General features: G+C 49.3%; 1 protein-coding gene across 1 annotated transcript in view; it reads left to right on the top strand.

Annotated features, from left to right (window-relative positions):
• Nucleotides 1-22110, top strand: part of ACOT7 (acyl-CoA thioesterase 7) — an 89399-nt gene that overhangs the window by 11178 nt on the left and 56111 nt on the right. The window contains exons 3-5 of the mRNA XM_023739370.1: nt 3729-3820; nt 9541-9655; nt 16621-16707. Of these exons, the coding sequence (XP_023595138.1) occupies nt 3729-3820; nt 9541-9655; nt 16621-16707 (294 nt within the window). The remainder of the gene's footprint in view (nt 1-3728; nt 3821-9540; nt 9656-16620; nt 16708-22110) is intronic.

Below are 22110 nucleotides of genomic sequence, written 5' to 3'. Positions count from 1 at the left end.
GAATGTGTATCCTCTGCCCAGTGGCCAGATCAGTCCTAGGCAGGGGTGGGACCGGCCCCCTGCCATCTCCCCTGCCCTGGTGGCCTTTTCTGTGCATGGTGGGGGCCTTGGCACCGTAAAAGATGCTGCCCAGCTCCTGGAGGGCCTGTTCTGGGCCCTGCCCACTCCCCTGGCCCTGTAACCCAGGCTTAGATGGAAGTTCACTGGCAAACCTTTGACTCTGGTTTGATCTGAATATTCCCTTCCCTGGTCGTGGTAACCATGGAAACTCCTTTTCATCTTCCCACTCGACACCAGGCGAGTGTGGCGCGCACTAACACGCACCCGCACACCCTTCTTTTTATAACCGCGCTTGTAATGAGGGAGGCAGCCTCTTCCTTTGTCCCCGCACTCCCTACAGAGCCCCGTCCCCTGGTCCCAGGCCATCCCGTAGCCCAGGTGCAGAGGAAGGTGTTACCTGTCTTTTGTCTTCTCTTTCTGACCCCACTCCTGGCAGATGGCTGCCCTACCCATTGCTGTGCTCAGAACTGGGTGGGGGTGGGCACCTGTTTCCCCTATGGGGTGGGCCGGGGGCATGTGTCTCCTGAACCACCTTGCGGACCTCGGCAATGTGGCCCAATGACAGCACAGATCAGTTGAGCCAAGCAAGGCCTAGAGTGTGAGGGGGGAGGTTCGGTGTGCCTGTCTCTGCCCTTTGGGACCTGGTATGCAACACCGTCATCAGCAGACCCTTGGGTCCTGGTCTCTGGCTGTGGCACAGACAGAGGTGCCGGCACACTTCGTTCTGCAATGGGGACGGTGGCTGCTACTGGGATCAGGCTCAGTGCAGGGGTGGGTACCCCCAGAGATGCCTTGGGGGCCCCATCTACTCTCCCGACCTGCAGTTTGCCCCACCCCTGGGTGGGCAGAGCCGGGGGATGGAGTGTTGATCCTGTCCTGACAGAAAGGGGTGTCCGCTGCTCTCTCCTGCCTGTTTCTAGCTCATCTGTAGAGGTGATGCCGGCAGCACTGCTCCTTCACTGTAACTTTTCCAGAGTCGGGGCCAGTGACAGTCCTTGTCACTAAAGTCCCCTTCTGGCATTGCAGGAGCTATAGCCTGAGAGGAAACTCTAAAACAGAAACACGGTTGGAGAGGCAGCAGGGGGACAAAAAGGCGTTCCTGGGCTCTGTGTCCTGGCTGGAGGGGCTCATTGAGGGTACCACATGTCTCTGTCTTGCTCTCTGCCGTCCTTTTTCTGTCTCTCTCTCCATGTTTGAATTTGTGTGAGTCTCTCTCTGCTATTCTGACCCTGGGTCTCTAGGTCTTTCTGTCTGTCTTTATGTGTCCACTAGAATATGAGCCCAACAAGGACAGGGGTCTGAGGCTGTTTTGTCAACTGTAGTACCCTCAACCCCAAGAACAGTACCTGGTGCACAGCGGCCCCCATAAATACTGGCCGAATGGATGAGTGGACTCTGATAGACGAGGAGACCGAGGGTCCAGGTGGCCCAGTTACACACCCAGGGTCACTAGCCTGGACATGGCTGAATCACAAAGTTGTTTGTGTGATGTCTCTGGGTTCTTGTTCCTCCCCAGGAGGCAGGGGTACCCAGTTCTGTGTATGCCCCTCGATCTGGGTGGTGTTGCCCGTCAAGAGGACGCCCAGTGAGCAAGCAAGCCATGCTCTGGCAGACAATCCACAAACCTTTGCCTCTGCATCAGCTCATTCATTTCCAGCAACTGTCAAAATATTAAGCTAACTAGGTTGTGATTGCTGCGAATTGCTTCAGAAAATAGCTGGTAGCTTTTAAGATTTTAAAATAGATGTTTTTACTGCTGCAGTTGTCTTTTGATGGCTTTATTAAATGATTGAGAAAGTACAATTAGCATGTTTTGCCTCATTTGCTCAGTGTTGTTCATTTAGGTCTAGAAGAGGGCCACTCTGGGTTTCCATGGAAACCAGCTTGTCAGGCTGGCTCTGGCTGAGGCAAACAGGAAATCTTTATTCCCAAAAGCATCTTGTCAGATCCACTCGCAGTCAAAGTACAGTGAAAATATTTCCCGTATTATTTGCCTGTCAGTCCAAAGCTCGGAGAACCCGTCAGCCTGACAGTGCAGCTGTGTCCAGGGTGGCCGTTTGTGTTCAGAGCAGTGCAGCGGTCCCCATGGGCCTCCTCGTCCCGGCTGCTGCTTCTTAATAGGCTCTCTGGGAATTTACTTGGTGCTTGGGGCTATGTTTAGGAGGAAACCAGCACCAAAGCCCTGGGTTCATCTTGGGAGGCAAGTCAGAGGGAGCTGGTGGACGTGAGCTCCTGGAGTGGGGGAAGTGGGGCTTTAAGGAGGTGCCAGGGCTGCATGCGCCCTCCCACTCCCTCCCGTGTTATCTCCAGCAGTCTGCCTGCCCCACTGTACACTGGGATCTTCCATGTTAAACAAGCTACTTTTTAAAGGCACCCTTGCAAACGCTTCCCTGAAATTGTGAGGGGGGCAGGGTCTGTGTTCAGGATGGCATCAAGTTGCTGTGTGGCCCTCGGCAGACCCTTTGGCCTCTCTGGGCTGGGTTCAAGTGTGCAGCCCACAGCCTGTCTCTCGGCACACAGAAGCTTTGGGATTGGAACTCTGAGTAGGCCAGCAGCAAATCCAAGCGCCTGGTGTGCTGCTTCCCATGTTGAAGGAGATGAGGTTGAGGAAGTTCCTGAGGTGGCAAAACGGGGCCTTGATGAGCTGGGCGCCACAGCTTTGTGCCGTGGCCAGAGCCTCTTCCTGTGGGTGGAGAGCAGGGACACAGACGGCTGTGCGGGCTGGGTTCCGGGTTCTGGGCTCTTCGGTCTGGAGAGGGTTCCTTTCGGTGGGGTTTAGGCGGGTGGGCGGGGCCTGTCAGAACCTTCCTTGTCTGAGCAGTGACATCCAGCTCCTCAGCAGGCGTTCCTGAGTTTGAAATTAAACATCAGCTGTGCTGTACTTGGTGGGTGGAGAGGTGGGTGGAGACTGAGCCAGCAACTTCAGCCTGTATTCTGGCTCTTCTGGGGGCGGGGCAGGAGGGGAGGTCACACAGCAAGGGAGATCTGTCCACAGACTAGTGGGTGCCTCTGTCTGGGAGGCGCCTCTCGGGGTTCTGAGGAGTTTGTATAGCCAAGCCCTCCTCCTGTCAAAGAGTTCCTGGCTGCTGCAAACAGTTAACATGCTCAGCAGCTAATCGAAAGGTAGAGGTTCCAGTCCATCTAGAGTGTACCTCGGAAGAAAGGTCTGGTAATCTATTTCTGAAAAATCAGCCACTGAAAACCCGATGTAGCACAGGTCTACTCTGGTCACCATGAGTTGGGGTTGACTCAATGGCAACTCATCCTCCTGTCAAAACAGCACCAAGGCGAGGCTGCCTGGTCAGTGCACACAGGTGTGAACCTTCCACATTAGAAGGCTGACAAGCCTGGGACTGCCCAGGCCAGAACCGCGGGGTCTCAAGTCTTCCCACCCAGCCCTGGGAGGGCATGGGCCCTGGGCTCGGGCAACCAAGTATGGATGGGTAGGGCCCATGTAGCCTCTTCCTATGGCTTGTGGTTCTTAAGGTCTATGTTCACACTTGCCTGCCTTGGGAGCCGGAGGCCAGGAGAGGCGGTGGGAGGGGTGGGGGAGCCTGCCTACAGTAACCAGTGGGGATGAAATGATATTTCAGTTGCTGGGATGGGCAGTGCTGGGTGGTAGCACCTCCCCCCCAGGGCCATCTCTCATGTGCTTTTCTTCTCTTAAGGTACCAAAAAACTAACCAACAAGGCCACCCTGTGGTACGTGCCCCTGTCACTGAAGAATGTAGACAAGGTCCTCGAGGTGCCCCCTTTCGTGGTAAGGCGACCCCTTTCCCTTCTCTCCTGATGGCTTTGGCAGGCTCTCTTAGCTCAGGGGTGGTCCGGCGGGGCTAACGTAGCCCTCAGAGCGAGGTGGGGGCCAGCCGCCGGCAGGAAGGGGCCCTGGGGGCCCAGGAAGGCGGGGGGTGGGGGTTGTGTCAGTTTTGAATGTCTAGAATATTTTAGTGCGTGTTAAATTCATGCTGGGAATGCAAGGGTGGGCCAGCTTAGAACCCTGGATGTCACCCACAAGGAAAGGCCAGGAATGGGTGGGGTTGAGGGACACTTCCTTCTGCCGATGGCCAGGACTGCCAGGCCCTTGCCCAGGCCAGCTTCTCCCCCACGGCCCTTATGAGCTGGCTGTTACCTTGGCTCCTGGTGAAATGTGTTCAGTCCCTTATTCTCTCTTTCTCCTGCCCCACTGCTGGCACCTGCCTGCTCCTTGGGTTTCTCTCATCTTGGCATTGCTGGGGACAGAGGGTCTTTACATGGAAAGAGTTACTCATGTCCCTGCACCCTAAGACTTGGTCCCTTCTGTGGGTCTGCCATGGGCAGGCTTGCAGAAGCCTCGGTGCGCTTTTGGATGGCAAACGTTTGCCGATAAAGCACTTTAAGTCACTCCCTGAAATCAACCCCTCACCTCCTTTTCCTGAAGCTGACTGTCCGCTAGATGTTCTAAGGAGCGTCAAGGGTGAGTCGCTCCCCCCATGCCTCCTCCTCCCACCAGCTCGCCCGCTGTGAAAGAGCAGACCTGCTACACACCTTCCACCTTTGAGGAAGAAAGCACTTCACAGAGGAAAGCAGAGCCTCGAGGTGCCACAGGGTCCACCCCAGAAGGGGGGCTTCTCCTGCGCTTGAGATCTATATGGAACTCATTTTTAGAAATCATAGAGCTGAGAACCAGATTATCAGGGTTTACGGGGCTGCTCGGGGCTACTCTGTCCGCTTACAGACCTAATGGGGAAATCAGCACTTCTGATTCCGACTTCCTGCGTCCCACCCTCCCTCCTCACAGAGGGTTGGACAGGTACAAGGCCCTTCTCCTGGCCTGGCTCCCAGCCTTCTGTCTTTGGGACCTTTTCAGGAGCCCTGGGCCACACGGAGCCAGTGGGGACTTGCTCCCTGCTGCCGTCTCAGAGGTAGACTGCGGGGGCGGGGGCACTTCCTGAGGCCGGCCTCCTGCCATCTCTTCCTGTTTCTGGCTCCACGTCCACCTGGGCGCCCTGTCACGGCCCCAGGCACAGTCACGGCTGGTGGTTTGCTCTAGATTTTCTTTTTGATCTTGGTGATAGGGAAGCCCACTTCATATTTATAGGGAAGGGTGGTGCTTCCTTGGACTGTTGATCCAGTTGTGGTATTCTTGGGTACTGCAAGGTTGGGGTGGCAGCACCACCAGCATTTGGTTAGCATCAGTGGGATCTGCCATTCCACGTGGAGCAGAGCAGCCAACCCCTGAGCCAGGGTTGGCTCACAGCAAGTGTGGTCGGATGGTTCATACATGTCCGCCCTCAGCCCAGCCCTGCCTCCCCCACACACACACACACACTCACACACACCCACATGCTCCCACTCATGTTCATATACACTCACATTTACGCAGTCTCTTACATACTCACACACATATGCACACTCACACACTCACTGATACACACATTCACACACTCACTCTCATACACTCACACATACTCTCATACTCACACACACTCACTCTCATACACACTCACACACACTGACTCTCACGCTCACACTCACAAATACTGCTCATTCCATCTGGGGCTTCACTCCCCCTTCCCTGCTGCCCGCCTGAGATGGAAGCCCCCCTCATTTTCACGCAGTGCTACCTGGAGGTTTCTGAGACCCAAGAATCAGGGGTAAGTCCGAGGCACAATGACTGTTCTCTTTAGAAATGACAAGCGTACCTGCCACACTGTCGTCTTTCCCACTAACCCCTTCGTGTTAAAGTAGCTGCATCACACATACACACTCAAACACAGTTATTTAACTGATATAATTTTAAAATGCTACACAATTCAGAAATCTCCACCAGACCACATCTCTGGCTTCAGCATCGCATAATACATTGTAAGGGGCAATAGTGAAGGATGATTCTGGGATTGAACCCATTAACTTTTGCCGCTTTTTTGCCCCTCAGGGCTGATGTGCTCAGAGCTGTCGGGTCTGTAGCTAGTGGGGGCAGAGGGGCTCCAGACCCCGGGGTAGTGTTCTGAAGTGCTCAGCTCTGACACTCTCTTCCCTGCGCCCCTCGCCCAGTCATTGGTGCACTCCCTCCTACATCATGGGGGAGCACCCAGTTGCTTTTCCATCCCTTTGTTGAGCTGGGTTTGATACGACATAACTATCAATTTTGCCCTTTGTAGGGGAGGGTGTTGAAACCGTTCCACTGAGCCGCAGCAGAGAAAGCTCCAGATGGGGGAAGCCACACAACTCCCAGCTCCAGCTGCTGCTAATATTTATTTGTGCTTCTGCCCCTACACACGCCAGGCCCACATATAAGCCTTGAGTTGCATTTGAAATGTAGGTCTGCTGCTCCCACTGGCAGGGGCTGGCCAGAGTCTTGACCGGGCGACCCTGGGAAGCTCAGCTGCTCTCTCTGGCTCTAATCCTCATTTGTGCTCACCTGCTGGTGGTCAGGCACGAGGCTTCTTGTATCTTCCAGCATCCTGCCGTCAGCCTCTTTGTAGATGGCTGTCATTTATTTAAGAAAGCATCTCTCTCTATGTATGTAGATATGTATGTAGAGATATATATAGTTATATGCACCCCCATATATAGATATCTCACACACACATATATAACAAACATACATATAGATGTCTCTTACAGACATATATGGATATCTCACACACATGCATAGATAGCTCATGCAGACACACATATCTCTCTCATACACACATATATAGATATCATCATACCTGTGGATAATCATGCACACACATAAATATCTCATATACACACATATACAGATAGTTCTCACTGGTATATAGGTATCTCACACACAGAGATATTTCATACACATATTATCACACACAAGAATGGACAGATATCTCACACACACATACGTAAGTATTTCACATATACATATATGTATCACATAGATGATAGACAGCTAGCCCACACAGACACACATATATCTCTCTCATACATATATCTCACACACGTATAGGTATTTCATACACATGTATCACACACATATAGATGGATAGATAAATAGATATCTCACACATTGCCACACGCATACATGTAAATTTAAATTTACTGGAGCTATGTATCTCTTTCTCTCCCAGGAAGAAGCCCAGCTGCTGACTGTGTGCATGTTATTTAGCACAGGACTTTGTCACTTTGCTCTACCTTCCTCCTAGCAGGGAATTCTTTCACAATGACTAGGGAACCTCAGTGGCCCTGTGATGGGAAAAGAGGCCAGTGTGTTGGCTGGAGGGGCAGCTGCAGCCCTGGAAAGACTGGCCTGGTCCTTGGAGAGCAGACACTTGGGTTTCTATGAAATAGCTGAGTGTGTGCCTAAGTAGAGAAGTTTGCACAGACTGTTGTCTGAGACGTTTGGGAAGAACTGTCGTCTGCGTCAGACCAAGTGGGTTTAATGAGACCTTGAGGGTAGGAGGGGGTGCCAACCCTGCCAGTAAAGTGCTTGTTTTGGTGGTTTGGTTCCTAGATTAAAGCCAGCAGGAAGCAAGCTCTTGGGAGGAGGCTGCATTTTCTGTGTCCTTGTGGCTGGTGTCCAGGGCTGGGGCCTCCAATGGCCTTCTCATGTGTTGGTAGAGAGCCTGGCACAATGAGGATTTATTGGGCTGGGGAGCTGAGCGCTTTTTTTAAAAATCGCTTTAAAGGCATTTCTTGAGGACTCTTAAGTTCAGCCATCAATTTTGCTGGATAGACATAGCACAACTCTGCTCTTACTGTCATTGCTGTGGATGGTGGAACAATGGGAAGCAGTTTATTTATGGAAGAAGAGGCTAAATTATCCACTGCAGCTTAAAACACTCACTACAGTTTGTTTCTTTTGAACAAACCTCTCAGCTCCTTCCTCCGTCTCTTTTGAAGGCAGGCTGTCCAGCCCACTCTCATGAGTAATTAAACCAGACCTGCGCAACTTGGAAATTGAGCCACAAGCAGGGAAATCAAGACGTTTAAAACTAGCTTTTGAAAGAAGGTTTAGAATTGCTGCTAAAATGAATGTTCTTGAGTCAGGGGGCTTCTGTGGGGACAGTGAGGAGTCGCCAGGAGCCGGGGTGGGGGGACCTGAATTCCATGGCCTCCAGCAGGCTCAGTGGGAGGTGCTGAAAGAGCAGAAGTAGAGGCTAATCAGAAGGAGGCTGCATAGTGGTCAGCAGCGAGGGCTTGGTGGTGGGGAACAGAGCTGCTCTAGGGCATGAGGGTGAAGGCCCCGAGGGAAAGTGGGCGGGGGGTGGGTAGTAGTGGTCCTGGACCAGCACACAGGGACCAGGCCCCCAGGGAGGGCGTGCAGGGCAGAGCCTGGCATGTTCCCCAACTGGGCTGGGGATGGCAGCACGGGAGGGCAATAAAGAGCTGTTCTTCTGCTTCATCAGAGAAACCCAACATCCCCTTTCTGCCAGAAGGACCCGGGAACCTCGGTTCTGTGCTAAGTTCTATATTATTATTTTTAACTTCTTGGGTCAAACCCCTGCGATCCATTAGGGGAGCTTCTGAAGGGCTGCATTAGCCATTGACGTGCGCTCCCTTCACAAACGCAACCTGTGGACTGACTGAGGGTCCCAGCCAGGCTACCCTGTTTTGGGGGCGCAGGAGTGCGGCCTTCCCCGGGGCTCCTTGGTCCAGCAGTTGTACATCCAGGAATGCATCCTAGGTGCAAAATGATGTGTGGCCGAGGATTTTCAGTATGATACTGTAAATTTTAATAGTGAAGAAATGGAAATAGGCTAAATGCCTATATGTACAATGGATTGGTCAGATAAATTATATTGCAGTGATACAGTGAAACAGCGAAATACCATTATTTTTAAACTTCACATGGAGCATGCTGGAACTTTTTATTCAGTCAATTCTCATCATTGAGGCTCATTTGTAGATTGCGTATTTGCAAACTCGCCTATTTGCTAAAAATACTTGCTGTGTTTTCACGGTCTTTTGCAGACATGCACGTGCACAAGAGTGAGAGGAAAAATCCCAGCTGAGGTCAGGCAAGGCTGGTCTGGTCTTCACTAATCCACTGTTCCCGGGGCCTTTACAGAGCTCAACTACTAACCTAAACGTTGGTGGTTTGAACCCACCCAGCGGCACTGCAATCTGCTTCTGTAAAAGATTAAAGAAAACCTTATGGAGCAGTTCTAATCTGTAACACATGGGGTCACCATGAGTCAGAATCCACTCTGTGGCAATGGGTTTTTATTTTTATTTTTTTATACTACCTTGAATAATGAGAATCGACTGTATACATAAGCATAAAAATAATTCCAGGAAGGATACAAACCAAACATTTGACTCAGGTTATCTCTGGGAGATGGGACTGCATGAGATTTCCCCCTTCTCTGTATTTTTATTATTTATATTAATTATATATGATTGGAAAAAGAGAAGGTATTTCCAGTTACACAAAGGTAGACAACGCAAGGAGCCCGCAGCCTGGGTGGCGGCTTTGCCTGGCAAGGGCAGGAAGGCCACCCACTCCTGTGGGCCTGATGATCTGTCCTGTGGTCTCCGCAGTACTCCCGCCAGGAGCAGGAGGAGGAGGGCCGGAAGCGGTATGAAGCCCAGAAGCTGGAGCGCATGGAGACCAAGTGGAGGAACGGGGACATTGTCCAGCCTGTCCTCAACCCAGGTAGGTGGGGCGGGGGTGCTGACCTCTGTTGGCAGGTGTGCTCCTGGCCATTTACCCGCAAAGACTGTGAGTGCGTGGGCTCAGCCTCTCCTCCTTGTGGGCCAGCGCCCTCCCTGGGAGCTGAGAGCTCTCCTGGAACCAGGTTCTCTGAGTTCATCAGGGAAGGCTGCCCCCATGCTCTGCCCTGAGACATATAAACCCCTTCCCGATATTGCAGCCCAGAGGGTGGCGTAAGTGGGAGTCCCTGGGGCCTCGGCGTACTATCGAGCTGTCAGTTGAACAGGAGGGAGCTGTGCATGTAGGGACTTTTATCACCTCTGCGGAGAGAAGAATGTCTTGTGTGCTGAGAAGTTCTTCTTGACCTATCTTTCCCCAAGTATTCTCAAGAACTTGTTTTTGATAGCGTCTCCAGCTCATCCCAAAAACACAAAAATTACAAAATGGCAGTGGGTTTTAAATGTTGCCTTCCTCACCGGCTCACTCCTGAGGCCTTTGGTTCGGTAAATAGACCCTGATCTAATCACTGACTCGATGTGGGGGTGAGAGAGCACTCGAGTATGTGTGGGTTTCCCTCTTAAGGTTCGTTTCTGCCATTATTTCATCCTTTGCCTGCAAGCCCACAGTGGTCCGGCTTTAACAAAATGTCCACCCAAAATGCAAACAAAGAGATTAAGGGATGTTTTCCATCAAGAAAGGGTGTTCCTCATAAACATCCTTAATGGGGAACTCCCCTGGTGTGCAGAAACAGTTCAGGCCAGGGGTCTTGGGGGTCCTCTGGGGGCACATCCCAAGGGCTGGGAACACGGTGGGCCCTTGGGGAGATGGAATGTTCTTGACAGGTGGGTCTTCCTGGTGTTCCGTCCACAAAGTTATCACATTTTAATAATGTTGAGAGGCACTTTCTAAAAGGTAGTATATGCTCGTGAAGAGTGTGCTTCTTAGATCAAGTAGATACATGAGACTAAATGGGCAACTTCTGTCCAGAAGTGAGATGGGACGGCAGAGAGGGTAGGAGCTGGTTGAATGGATATGGGAAATCAGGGGTGGAAAGGAGGAGTGTGCTGTCACAGAATAGGGAGAGCAATTAGGTTCACTTAACAATGTATGTATAAATTTTTGTATGAGAGACTAACTTGAACTGTAAACTTTCACTTAAACTACAAAAATAAACAAAAAAGAATAGCTAAAAGGTAGTATCTGGTGAGGGAGGCGGGGTTTAGTCTTCAGCTTCCTCAGGGCCAGGGCCACACATGGTACCTCGGGAACTGTTGGTGGAATTGGTGCAAAGCTGAGTGAGCCCCAGGAGGAGAGGTCGCCCCCCCCCCGCATCCCAGAGACTCAGGGGAGCTGGGTGAGCGGGCTGGGGCAGCCTGGGTGTGGTGAGTGCCTCTGGCCCTGCCTGTGCTGTGACCAGCATGGGAAGCAGGGAGAGGAAGGGGGCACCATGGCTGGGGCTGGCTAGAGATGGGTACTTGGAAGGAACTGGAGCAGGGCTGGCCACAGAACTGTGGGGGCGAGAGGATCACCAAGGCGAAGGCACTTAACAGTGTCCAGCCCAACAGCAGGCAAAGAGGGGAGTGAGGAGAGGAGAGGGGTGGCATCTAGCGGGCTGCTTGGACCCTCCTTTCAGTGGGCACTTTCTGGTGAATGATAGAAATGAAAGCCAGGCCCCGAGGAGATGCCAAGAGGCACGAAGGCCCAAGTGGGCAGGGCCGCTGGACATGTCTCTGGCTTTGAGACCCATGAGATTAGATCCTGGTTTATCCATTGACTGACCATTTGGGGAAAGTAAAATTACTCAGGGCTCGTGAGATTTTTTTTCTATTTGCCCTCATCTGTTTAATTATCAATCTCATACATAATTTTTTTTCAGAATCTATTATTCTCCAACAATAGTAACCAAAGGTGGCATTTCGAATCTGAAGATTTTTTTGATAGATTTTACATTTTCCTTTTTGCTTTTCTATGTTCTAATAAAAATTCACCTTTCACAGATGACTGGGCTAGAGACTCTGGCTTTTAAAAACACGTCTTGAGGAAATCACACTCCATTCTTTATTTAGTCTTTTTGGACAACATTGACGTTTCTCACTTGAATTTCCTAGTAGAACTAGCACCTGGTGGTGGGTCAGGAATGCTCCTCTCTAATCAGGGCTCCCAGGGGCCCCCCAGAGCCAGGAATGGAATCCCCTGGGGTGGGTCCTAGTCTCTGGGTGGTGGCTTAACAGGGATTAATTGAATTTGATAGATTTCTTAGGCTTCTAGAGCTGCCATAACAAAATACCAAAAAGTAAGTGGCTTATAAGAACAGAAATTTGTTGTCTCACTGTTCTGGAGGTTAGAATTCCTAATTCAGGGTGTTGGCAGGGCCATGCGCTCTCTCTGTCTGATCTAGGAGATCTTCCCTAGTCTCTTTCGGTTTCTGGTAGCCCTGGGTGTTCCTTGGCGTTCCTTGGCTTGTAGACAGATCCTCACATGGCATCTTCCCTCTGTGTCTCGTCTTCTCTTTATAAGGACACTAGTCACATAGGGTTAGGACCCATTCTACTCCCATATGCCTCATGGTAACTGATAACATCTTCGAAGAAAGACCTTATTTCCCAAAACAAGGTCACATTCACAGGTATGGCAGTTAGGACTTCAACCTCTCTTTTGGGAGGACACAATTCAGTCCAGAACAGAGTGATGTTTGACCATTCAACAGTCCACTTTTAGGGCTGTCAGGTTTGTGACAATATCAGTCCTACCTCAGACGAATTCAAGTGCCTGCTTCATCCCTGGCCCTTGAGTTTAAAATGTGCTTCACTTCAAACTCTGCCTACCCCCTGCCAATCCGGCTGTGGTCTTGGCAAGTCACCCCAGCCCATGGTTCCTGGGATCTACCTTCCTGGGGTCAGCCTGTGAAAGATTTTCATTTGGGCAGCACATCACTTCTTACCAATTTATGTATTCGTAAGGGCACCAGCAGCTAAAATCCCCAAATCTCTGTGGCTTAGCCCTGTACTCAGTAGAGCTTTTTTACATATCCTCTTGGCTCACCTGAGAAACAGAACACGCCAGAACATAGGAGAGGGCCTTGAAGGTGAGCAAGGATCATGCTCCCTTATCCTTAGGAAGCGCATACACCTGGGCTGTGAGCCAAGCATGAGAACTGAGCAGACATAGGCCCTCCCTCCAGACCCCTGTGGAGGTACAGTTTAAGCCAAGGAAGGAGGACTCAGGACGTGCGTGTATGGGTGTTTTTTTTTCCCCATGAGAATTTTGGTGCTTCATCAATCCAAGTTTTAAGAACATTGAATGGTCAGACATGCTTAACTGATATTTTAAGAAATTATGACGGAACAGTGGGGGCATCTCTCTGACTAGAGAGTTATAGATATTTCATACCACATGGTTTTGAATAAGTAATATTTGGCATGACAAGGATTTTGGTATACCATTTTCAAGTACGTTTGAAGTTGTTAAGAATTCCTTTGTCATTGTCTACGTGTAAATCCCTTAGCTAGTCAAAGCAGTTTCAGAGATTGGGCCAAATCTGAGGATTTTGGTTTCCTTTCGTGTTATGAAAGTTTGGTTTTTTGTTTTTCTCATAAAATAGTATTTTATTGTGTGTTCAGTGAAGGTTTACACAGCAGTTTAGGTTTCCATTCAACAATTTCTACACAAATTGTTCAGTGACATTGGTTACATTCTTCACAATGCATGAACCTTTTCATTATTTCCATTCTGGTTGTGCTGTTTCCATTCATCTAGTCTGAAAGTTATTTTCATGTCTTGTATGAGGGAGACACAAAGCAAGTAGAAGCAACGTAGCGTGCCCTTTGGTGTTCAGGGCCTTTTTGTTCTCTGCCTGCCTGCTTTTTCAGAGAGACAGGCCAATGGGGAGACTGCCCTTTGAGGTCACAGATGCTGTGGGCAAGGGCAGCGCAGTCCAAAGGCCGTGCTCCTGTGATGGTTGTGACTGGTGGAGGGACTCAGTAAGTGTCCCTTGTGGCCACTCAGGCTGTGCTCGTGCTGCCCAGTCTCTCCACGCTGGGTCCAGGGGTCCAGAGCCCCCACTGCTGACTATCGGGGCTACCCTGGCTAGGTGCGTGGCAACTAGCAGCGACTTTTAACTGCACCTCCCTTAGCACAACCAGGAGTTGAGAGGGGCTGGCTTCTTCTCGGTCTTTTCCACTTCAGAGTAAAATTGGGAACTAGGGCAAGCAGAGGGGCCGGAGGAAACCAGGAGATCAGAGTCCTGGGCTCCTTCTTCAGAGCCCCACTTCTCCTCCCGTAGCTTGTCATTGTTGTTGGCTGCCGTTGAATTGGCCTCCAACTCATGGCGACCCCATACACAAGAAAACAAAACGCTACCCAGTCCTGTGCCGTCCCCATGATCAGTTGCAGATCAGACTGTTGTGATCCCCATAGGATTTTCATTGGCTGATTTTCAGAAATAGATCACCAGGCCTTTCTTCCTAGTCTGTCTTAGTCTGGAAGCTCTGCTGAAACCTGTTCAGCATCACAGCAACATGCAAGCCTCCACTGGCAGATAGGTGGTGGCTGTACATGAGTTGCACTGGCCGGGAATTAAACCTGGGTCTCCCGCATGGAAGGTGAGAATTCTTCCCCTGAACCACCACTGCCCTCCCTTTTGGAAGAAAGTGCTGGTAATCTACTTCTGAAAACACTATGGAGCACGGTTCTACTTTGACACACATGGGGTCACCATGAGTCGGAATTGATTCGATAGCAACTGGCTTATAGCTTTCCTGGCTGTGCTAAAGTATCCTGAGACCCAAGGTAGCCTGGGTAATCCTGGCTGGGTCTGGACATACCCAGGTCTTGGGAGGCCCACACTAAAGCCACAGGCCATCACATTGACTGCAGTCAGGGGACATCTGGGAACCACCCCCAGGAGTTTGAGGGCTGTCTGCATACCCGCTTGGTCATCTGCTGGTTTTAAGACTGTGTCCTTACACACCAGCTCCCCGAGAGCCCAGGCACAAGGAGCATTTGGCTGGTATCCAGAAGGGTGGGCGGGTGGTCACTTCCCCAGAATATGGCTTCTGGGGCGGGGTTTCTCCACCTGACCCTGACCGTCAGCTCCCCACCCCACCACAGCCTGCTGCCTTCTCAACGCCCTGGGCACAGGACCTGGCAGAGCCCAGGGCGGGAACGAGGCCCCTTCCAGGGCAACCTTTGACTGTGAGGCCAGAAGAGAGGCAGAGTGAGCAGACCAGCTGGCCCACCCGAAGTCCTGGTGGTCTGGGGCTGGCCGGCAGATACAAATAAGATATTGCTATTTGAAGTTGGAGCCACCTGATGGCTTCTGGCTGCAGTCAAGGACCCTTCTTGGTCGTTAGCATCTCGAGATGCTCAAGTGCTGTTGAACACCTTCTCTCTGAGGAGCCTGTCGTTGAACACACGGCACTTCACCTCCCGAGTCTCATGTCACTAAACTGCAAGGCTCGAGAACAAATAGTGTCTCTGAGTTTGGAATTAAATATTTAAGGGCCCAGCTCCCCTGAGTTCAGATTTTTCTGCTTTGTGCTCAAGACACAGCTTGCAGTTCCTTGGGAGGACCACTGGACAAAGGCTTGGGGGTCACATTCACCCTGAGGAGGCCTCCCTCAGCACCGACCTCTGCTTCAGGGCTCTCCTCCATCCTGCCAGCTTTTTGCTGCTCAAAAACACTCCTTTGTGCGCAGGCATTCTGCCCAGGGTCAAACACAGAAAGTGCCTTTCTTCACCTTCAGTGTCCCCATCAGTCAGTCAGTGGCCCGGTGGGCTGGCTTGCTCAACAGCGGAGTCTTGCAGGGGCAGGAATGGGCTGCTCTCCTGAGCACTGGCAGTCCCGGGCAGGAAATAGACGAGACTCATCCCTTACTGAAGGCAGGTCAACCAGTACCTGCTTGGGGGTGCCACCGTGGTTCTGCCCACACCTGGTGAAATAAGTCAGTGTCCAGGTATAATATCCACCTTCTGGAGGCAGGGTGGGCTGCCTGCCTTCCTTTCTTCCTTCCCTTTCTCCCTTCTTCCCTTCCTTCCTCCCTCCTTCCTTCCAAGTACAGCCTGTTACAGAAATTTCAGCGGCGACATTGAGTTTGACACTGTAGCAGTAAAGCAGTGTGGATGGGAGAAGAAAAGGGGGATGGCCTGGTGGGCGGGAAGGCCTGAACTCAGGGCGCTGGGCCTTTCTAAGCCCAGTCTGGAACTGAGGGCTGGCAAGAGTTCCAGGGAAGGTCCAGAGAAGCTGAATCCACGACATCTCTGTCAGCTTCTGAGTCCCCCCTCACCGAAAGGGCAGCTTCAGATTTGCAGTTGATGAGGATGTAAGTGATCAGTCTCCTCTTTTCTGAGTTCCCTAGTGCTGCTATAACAGCAATGCCACAAGTGGGTGACTTTAAAGAATAGACATTTATTTTCTCACCGTTCTGGAGACTACAAGTCTGGATCAGGGTCTCAGCCTTCCTTGTCAGTAGCCCTGGGTATTCCTTGTTTCCTTGGCAATCTTCACATGGCATCTGTCTTCCCCCCACGTGTGTGTCTCTCTGTGTCTATGCTCCTCTTTATATAACTCAGAAGTGATTAGGTTTAGGATCCACCCTACATTGGTATGATCTCAACTGATTGATTATGTTACATTAGATTGTGTTGTGGAAGGTAATTACATTTTTTTTTTTTTTTACATTAGCTCACACCCACAGGTACGGGAGTTAGGATTCGAACACATGTTTTAGGGGGACACAATTCAATCCATAACACCTCTCCTGGAATTCTTGCAAGAGATTGCCATTGGCTCAATCTTACCCTTCATGAGCTATAGCATAGGTAAAGACCACAGTTATACTTAGAGAAATTGTATCTCCATTGACGGTAGTCGGGCACTGTCCATGACACACAGTTTTGGCCTTATCCAGGTGTCTCACTGTGGGGATCAACACATACCATGGCCTAACTTGCCTTCTTTGCCATTCCAGAGCCGAACACTGTCAGTTACAGCCAGTCCAGCTTGATCCACCTTGTGGGGCCTTCTGACTGCACCCTGCATGGCTTCGTGCACGGAGGTAAGACCCAAGTGGCTCCTGCTGTTCTCTTCTCGCTCACTGCTTTCTCGTTAGTTCCCTCGGGAAGCCATGGGGCCGTCTGACCCAGTTTAGGCGCTTGTGTTTAATGAAGTATAAATTTAAACTTTTAAGAGGTTGCATAATAAATTAGTGCAATACTGTCAGTATCCATTTTTAAAATTGGAAAAGAAAGTCAGATGGATGAATATATCCTAATGGAGGGTCACACGCAACCCTTGGGCCATGCATGCAAGATGTTTCGTGGCTGTCCGTGGGCCAGGGCAGGGCCCTGAGGGGGACACTGATGTACCCAGGGAGCAATGTTTCAACCCACTAACAGGGAGTGGCTAATTACAAATGATGTTTGCATTCATGTGTCCCTTTGGTCAGACTCCTTCCTCCCCAGTCAACACAGGAGTTGAAGTCAGCCTTCCCTAGAGTTTGGGAAACAGCTGGAACACAGGAGACGTTAGGAGCTCCTGGTTCATGGAGGAATATTTTACTTTAATAGTGGGGTCATTATTTTTTGTGGTTTAGGACAAATACAAGTAGGATATCAAACTCATAATTTTGGGATATTATTATTTCAGATGAGACTAAAGTAAAGCAAACTTTAAAAAACAAGTCAATTTAAAGAAAAACATTAGGGAAAAAGCAGCTAAGTGGTCCAGGCAATGGCAGAACTTGTGAAGGTGGTGTGTGGATGATGGGGGCCCCACTGCTCTGAGGTTACTAGGCTACACATCATTCCCCAGGCATGACAGGCACTTTCACAATGCCATTCATTTGTATTCTCATTTCCAATTGCCTGGGATACCAAGTTATCCTTTCTTCTCTACTCAGAAAACTCCTATTCATCCATTAAAACCCAGCCCAAATGGCACTACTGTATTTTTATGCAAATAACACGCACCGTCTACATTTGTTTGCCAACCTTGCCCCCCCCCCTGCCGTGAGGTACTTTCATAAGCGCCGCTATGCCAATTTTTTTTTTTTTTACATGTTGCCGTAAAAAAAATTAGCATAGCATGCTTAAGAAATTACGTCCGGGGGGAGGGTGAGGTTGGCCAACAAACGTAGAAGGAGAGTGGTAAATTTGCATAAAAGATGGCACTCTGTGCAGGTTTCCGTTGGTATTTCTACCAAGGAATGCCTCAGGAACAGGGACTGAGTCATTTTCTTTGTATTGGCTCCAGGGCCCCACACAGAGTCAAAGAGACACTTTGTAGATACTTACTCCCTGAATGAGAGTTGCAGATTCCTTTCCATTTGAGAAGCAGCTTGAGATAAAGGGCATGTCAGAATCAGAGATACATTTTTAAAGTGTTTTTTTTTTTTATTTTTTAAACTAATCCCCTTTTGTGTATTTTTTTTTTCTCTTTCAATTTCGTGATTGTTTTCCTCTTTGAACTGAATACTGGCTGTACTACTGCTAAATCTGATTAACTTGGGTCCTACCCAGGGAAAGGTTTACTTGGTAACAAGCAGGGCTTCTGGGCCCACTAATATTGTGACAACCAAGTGTCTTTCTACCCTGAGAACAGTATGGCCTATGCAGCTGTGGGCTTTGTAAGCTTTTCCTGTTTCGCCTTCCACACCGCTCCCTCACCCCCGTCACACCTCAGGTGGACAGCAGCCTCCGGGAAGACGGGGGCAGCCCCATCTTCTGAGCGCCCAGCCACCCGGAACATGGCTTCTGGAACTGCTGAAAATTCTTTCAGCAGCGCAGAGCTCCATTTGACCTGCAGTTGGTGAAGTTCAGTGCTAGAATTTTTCTTTATTTTGTCTGGATGGTAGAAAATTTTCACTAGACGTGGCATTTTCATCATCACTGTGTCCCTGGTGGAAAGTCCACGTTCCCAAAACCAGTCTTCTTTCTTCAAGTGCTGAAAGTTATCTGTGAAAGGCAAGGCGTGAGGGAGGTGTTTGAAAATCCCCATAGGCATCAGTAGCGGTTCATATCGTCTGTTTACAGAGAACGAGCTACTCTTTGATACAGGCACATTTTCTAATGTGTGCTAAAGAAGTGTTTGCAGTGGCTTTACAATACTTTACACCTACTTTAGTAGTGGTTTTGTGCCCATAATTTATGAAAACATGTCTAATAATTTTACCAAAACTAATTACCCCTCATAGTGCCTCATAACTCACAGGGAGAAATGAATAAAATAAACACCATGTTGAAAACAACTGCAGACTGTTATTTTATTGTATTTTCCTATTGTCAACAAGAATGGTATCTAAAATAATTTGAATCAAAGTCTTCACTAAACTGTAATTCAGTAGATGCCAATCACAGAAGAAAAATGGTGAACCGAAATGAATGTTGATTTGGCCTTTATTCAGTCGCTCTATTCTGTGTATGTGTCTTTAGAAAAATATCTCCCCCCTCCCCCAATTTTCTGTGACTTTCACACATTGGTAGCCTTAATCTTGAGGACTATGTCCTACTCCACCACTTTTTTTTTTTTTTTTTTGGTAATGATAAACTCCTCAAAGATATATTGGAAAGTTGACCCTTCTGGGTTGGAAATCACAGGTAGAATCCAGGGGCTCCAATCAGAGTGGGCTTATTTCTCCTTTCTTAGGTGCATGGACAGAATCCCCTATAACTGATTGGAGGAATAGAAAAGAACTGAGGATGAACCCCAGGATGCAAACGACCCTCATTTTAATGTGGTAGAATGGAAGACAGGGTGTAGCTCTGTAGTTCCAAATGTAAGAGTAGGCCCCAAAGCCGAAAATAAGGTCAGACCTGGAGAAGTGCTGGTTTCTGCCGCCCCTGAGTTCCACGTGAATCACTACATGCTCTCCCCCGGAACTCCCGCTTTTTCTTTTATTGTTTATTTTCGTTGTTGTTGAAAATATACACAGCAGAACATACGCCAATTCAATAATTTCTATATGTACAATTCGGTTGAATTTTAACTATATCGTGAAACATACAACTGTGTAATAATATGGCAAAATCTGGGGCTTTGGTTCTGTCTGTTCATTTGATTCATCATCTTAAAGGCCTTGCCCTGTCCTTTCTGTTGGTCACCTGAAGATGTTCTTTGTCTGCTCCAGTTTCTTATCCTCTGGGATTCTCTTTGGCAGAGAACACGTGGCTCTCCTACCACTGTTCCCCTGTGGGCGCCACAGCCTGAGAGCAGGAGTCGCTGCCCATGCCCAGCCAAGCGGTGAATAGGAAGCATGTGCTCCCCAAATCTGAGGCTCCTATGGCCAGACCCTGGGTGAGGGGGGCTTCTTGGGGATGAGTCCAGGGCCTCAGCCAGGGCAGACCCCAGAAGATTCTTCAGTGTGAATTCATCCCATTTGAACTTACAGAAGCCTTGGATTTTTCTTTGACATTTTATTTTTTATTTTAGAATCAGTTATTTTAAATCAAAGCATTATGTGGAAATGGTCCATAATGGCTTTTGACAAAACTCAGCTAATTCTTGCCCTCCCTTCACTGCTGCATCCTGCTTCTCAGTGGGAACCAATTTCAGTAACTTTAGCTGCTTCTTCTGGTATGTGACTTGATTTTCCTAAATAGTAGGCTTTTATTGCTGTCTCCTGATATGTCAGTTTCAGACATATGACTGTGTAAATACCATTCACTACTGAGCCAATTAGAGTACTATGATCACATTTCTTGTGTTAACTTTGTTCCTACAGAAGGTAAATACTGCCTGATTTTCCATTTCCTTTAACATCCAACTAATGATCTACACACGCTCCAACAGTTCTATAAAATGCTTCTTAATAGAGTTTTAGCTGCCGGATAATTTTTCAGTACCATTTTCTCCTGGAGATATCTACCCTCCACCCTCCTCCTCCAAACTGGACTACTTGCTCCCAGTGCCTGCTCTAAACTGCTGTTCTGGAACATCCCTTTGCCTCTCATCTGGGTTGGGTGTCTTGTGTCATGGATCTTTGATTTTTCCCTTTGCTAACTTTGATGGAATACACCCTCCAGTGGCTCCTCACCAAAAAAGAAAGAAAAACAGTTGCTGTCACATTAACTCTGACTCATGGCGACCCCATGTGTGTCAGAGTAAAACTGTGCTCTATAGGGGCTGATTTTTTTGAAGAAAGCCAGGCCTTTCTTTCGAGGCACCTCTGGGAGTACTTGAACCTCCAACTTTTTGGTTAGCAACCAAGCATGTTAGACATTTGCACCACCCAGGAACTCTGCTTCCTATGAACGAAAAAACCTAAACCCATTGTCATCAAATTGATTCCAACTCATGGTAACCCTATGTGTTACAGAGTAGAACTTCTCCATAGGGTTTTCTTGGCTGTAATATTTACAGAGGTCCCTGGGTGGCACAAACCATTTGTGTTTGAGACTGATATTCGATTCCCTGTTGGAGAGAACCTTAGATTTTTTTGAGCCCTAGTCGCACAGTGGTTAAAAGCTGTGGCTGTAAACCAAAAGGTCGGCAGTTAAAAACCATCAACCACTTCTCGGAGACCCTTTGGGGCAGTTCTGCTTTGTTCTGTGAGGTCGCTATGAGTCAGTATCAACTCGACCGCAGTGAGTACTAACCTAAAGGTAGGTGATTTGAACCCACCCAGCAGCGCTGCGGAAGTAAGGCCTAGTGATATCTGCTTCTGTAAAGATTACAGCCGAGGAAACCCAGTAGAGCAGTTCTACTCTATAACACATGGGGTTCCCATGAGTCAGGATGGCAGTGGGTTTGGTTTTTGGCATCTTTATGGAAGCAGATCCCAAGGCCTTTCTTCTGTGGTGCTACTGGGTGGGTTCAAACCACTAACCTTTAGGTTAGTAGTCAAGTGCAAACAATTTGCACCACCCAGGGACCTCCGCTTCCCATGAAAGGTGCTGTGTTAACAAAGATGAAGGTTCAACTGCCATAGCAAAGACCCCAAACAGCAGTGGCTTCCATAAGAGAGACAATTATTTTTTCTTATGCAACAACACAGCTGTAAGAGACCTGGGGCTGATATGGCAGATCCATGGTTTTGGAGACCCAGGCTCCTGCCTTGTTGCTTTGCCATCCTGGGGCTGCCCCTTTTGTGTGGCACACTATGGCTCATCATAACAGCAGCGTCCCAGCCAAAGAGGCAGTGCAGGACATGCCAGGAAACTGCATTGCCTCTTGTGGTCTCGTCCCATTGGCTGGAATGTAGTCACGTGGCCATGGCTGCTGGTGAGGTCTAGGTGGACAGACAGATGTCCGTTAGAAATGGGAATTACTATAGAAGGGAGAATGGAGTCTGGGGGACATTCTCTGCCATGGGACACAGGAGGTAATTTATGTCAGTAGTTAAGAGCTATGGTGAGCTGTGGCTGCTAACCAAAAGGTTGGCAGTTTGAATCCACCAGCCACTCCTTGGAAACCCTATGGGGCAGTTCTACTCTGTCCTATAGGGTTGCTATGAGTTGGAATC

This window comes from Trichechus manatus, unplaced genomic scaffold (genome assembly GCF_000243295.1).
Source record: "Trichechus manatus latirostris isolate Lorelei unplaced genomic scaffold, TriManLat1.0 scaffold00133, whole genome shotgun sequence".
NCBI lineage: Eukaryota > Metazoa > Chordata > Mammalia > Sirenia > Trichechidae > Trichechus > Trichechus manatus.
Note: the sequence above shows the minus strand (reverse complement) of the source record. Positions and strands in the feature narration are given on the sequence as shown.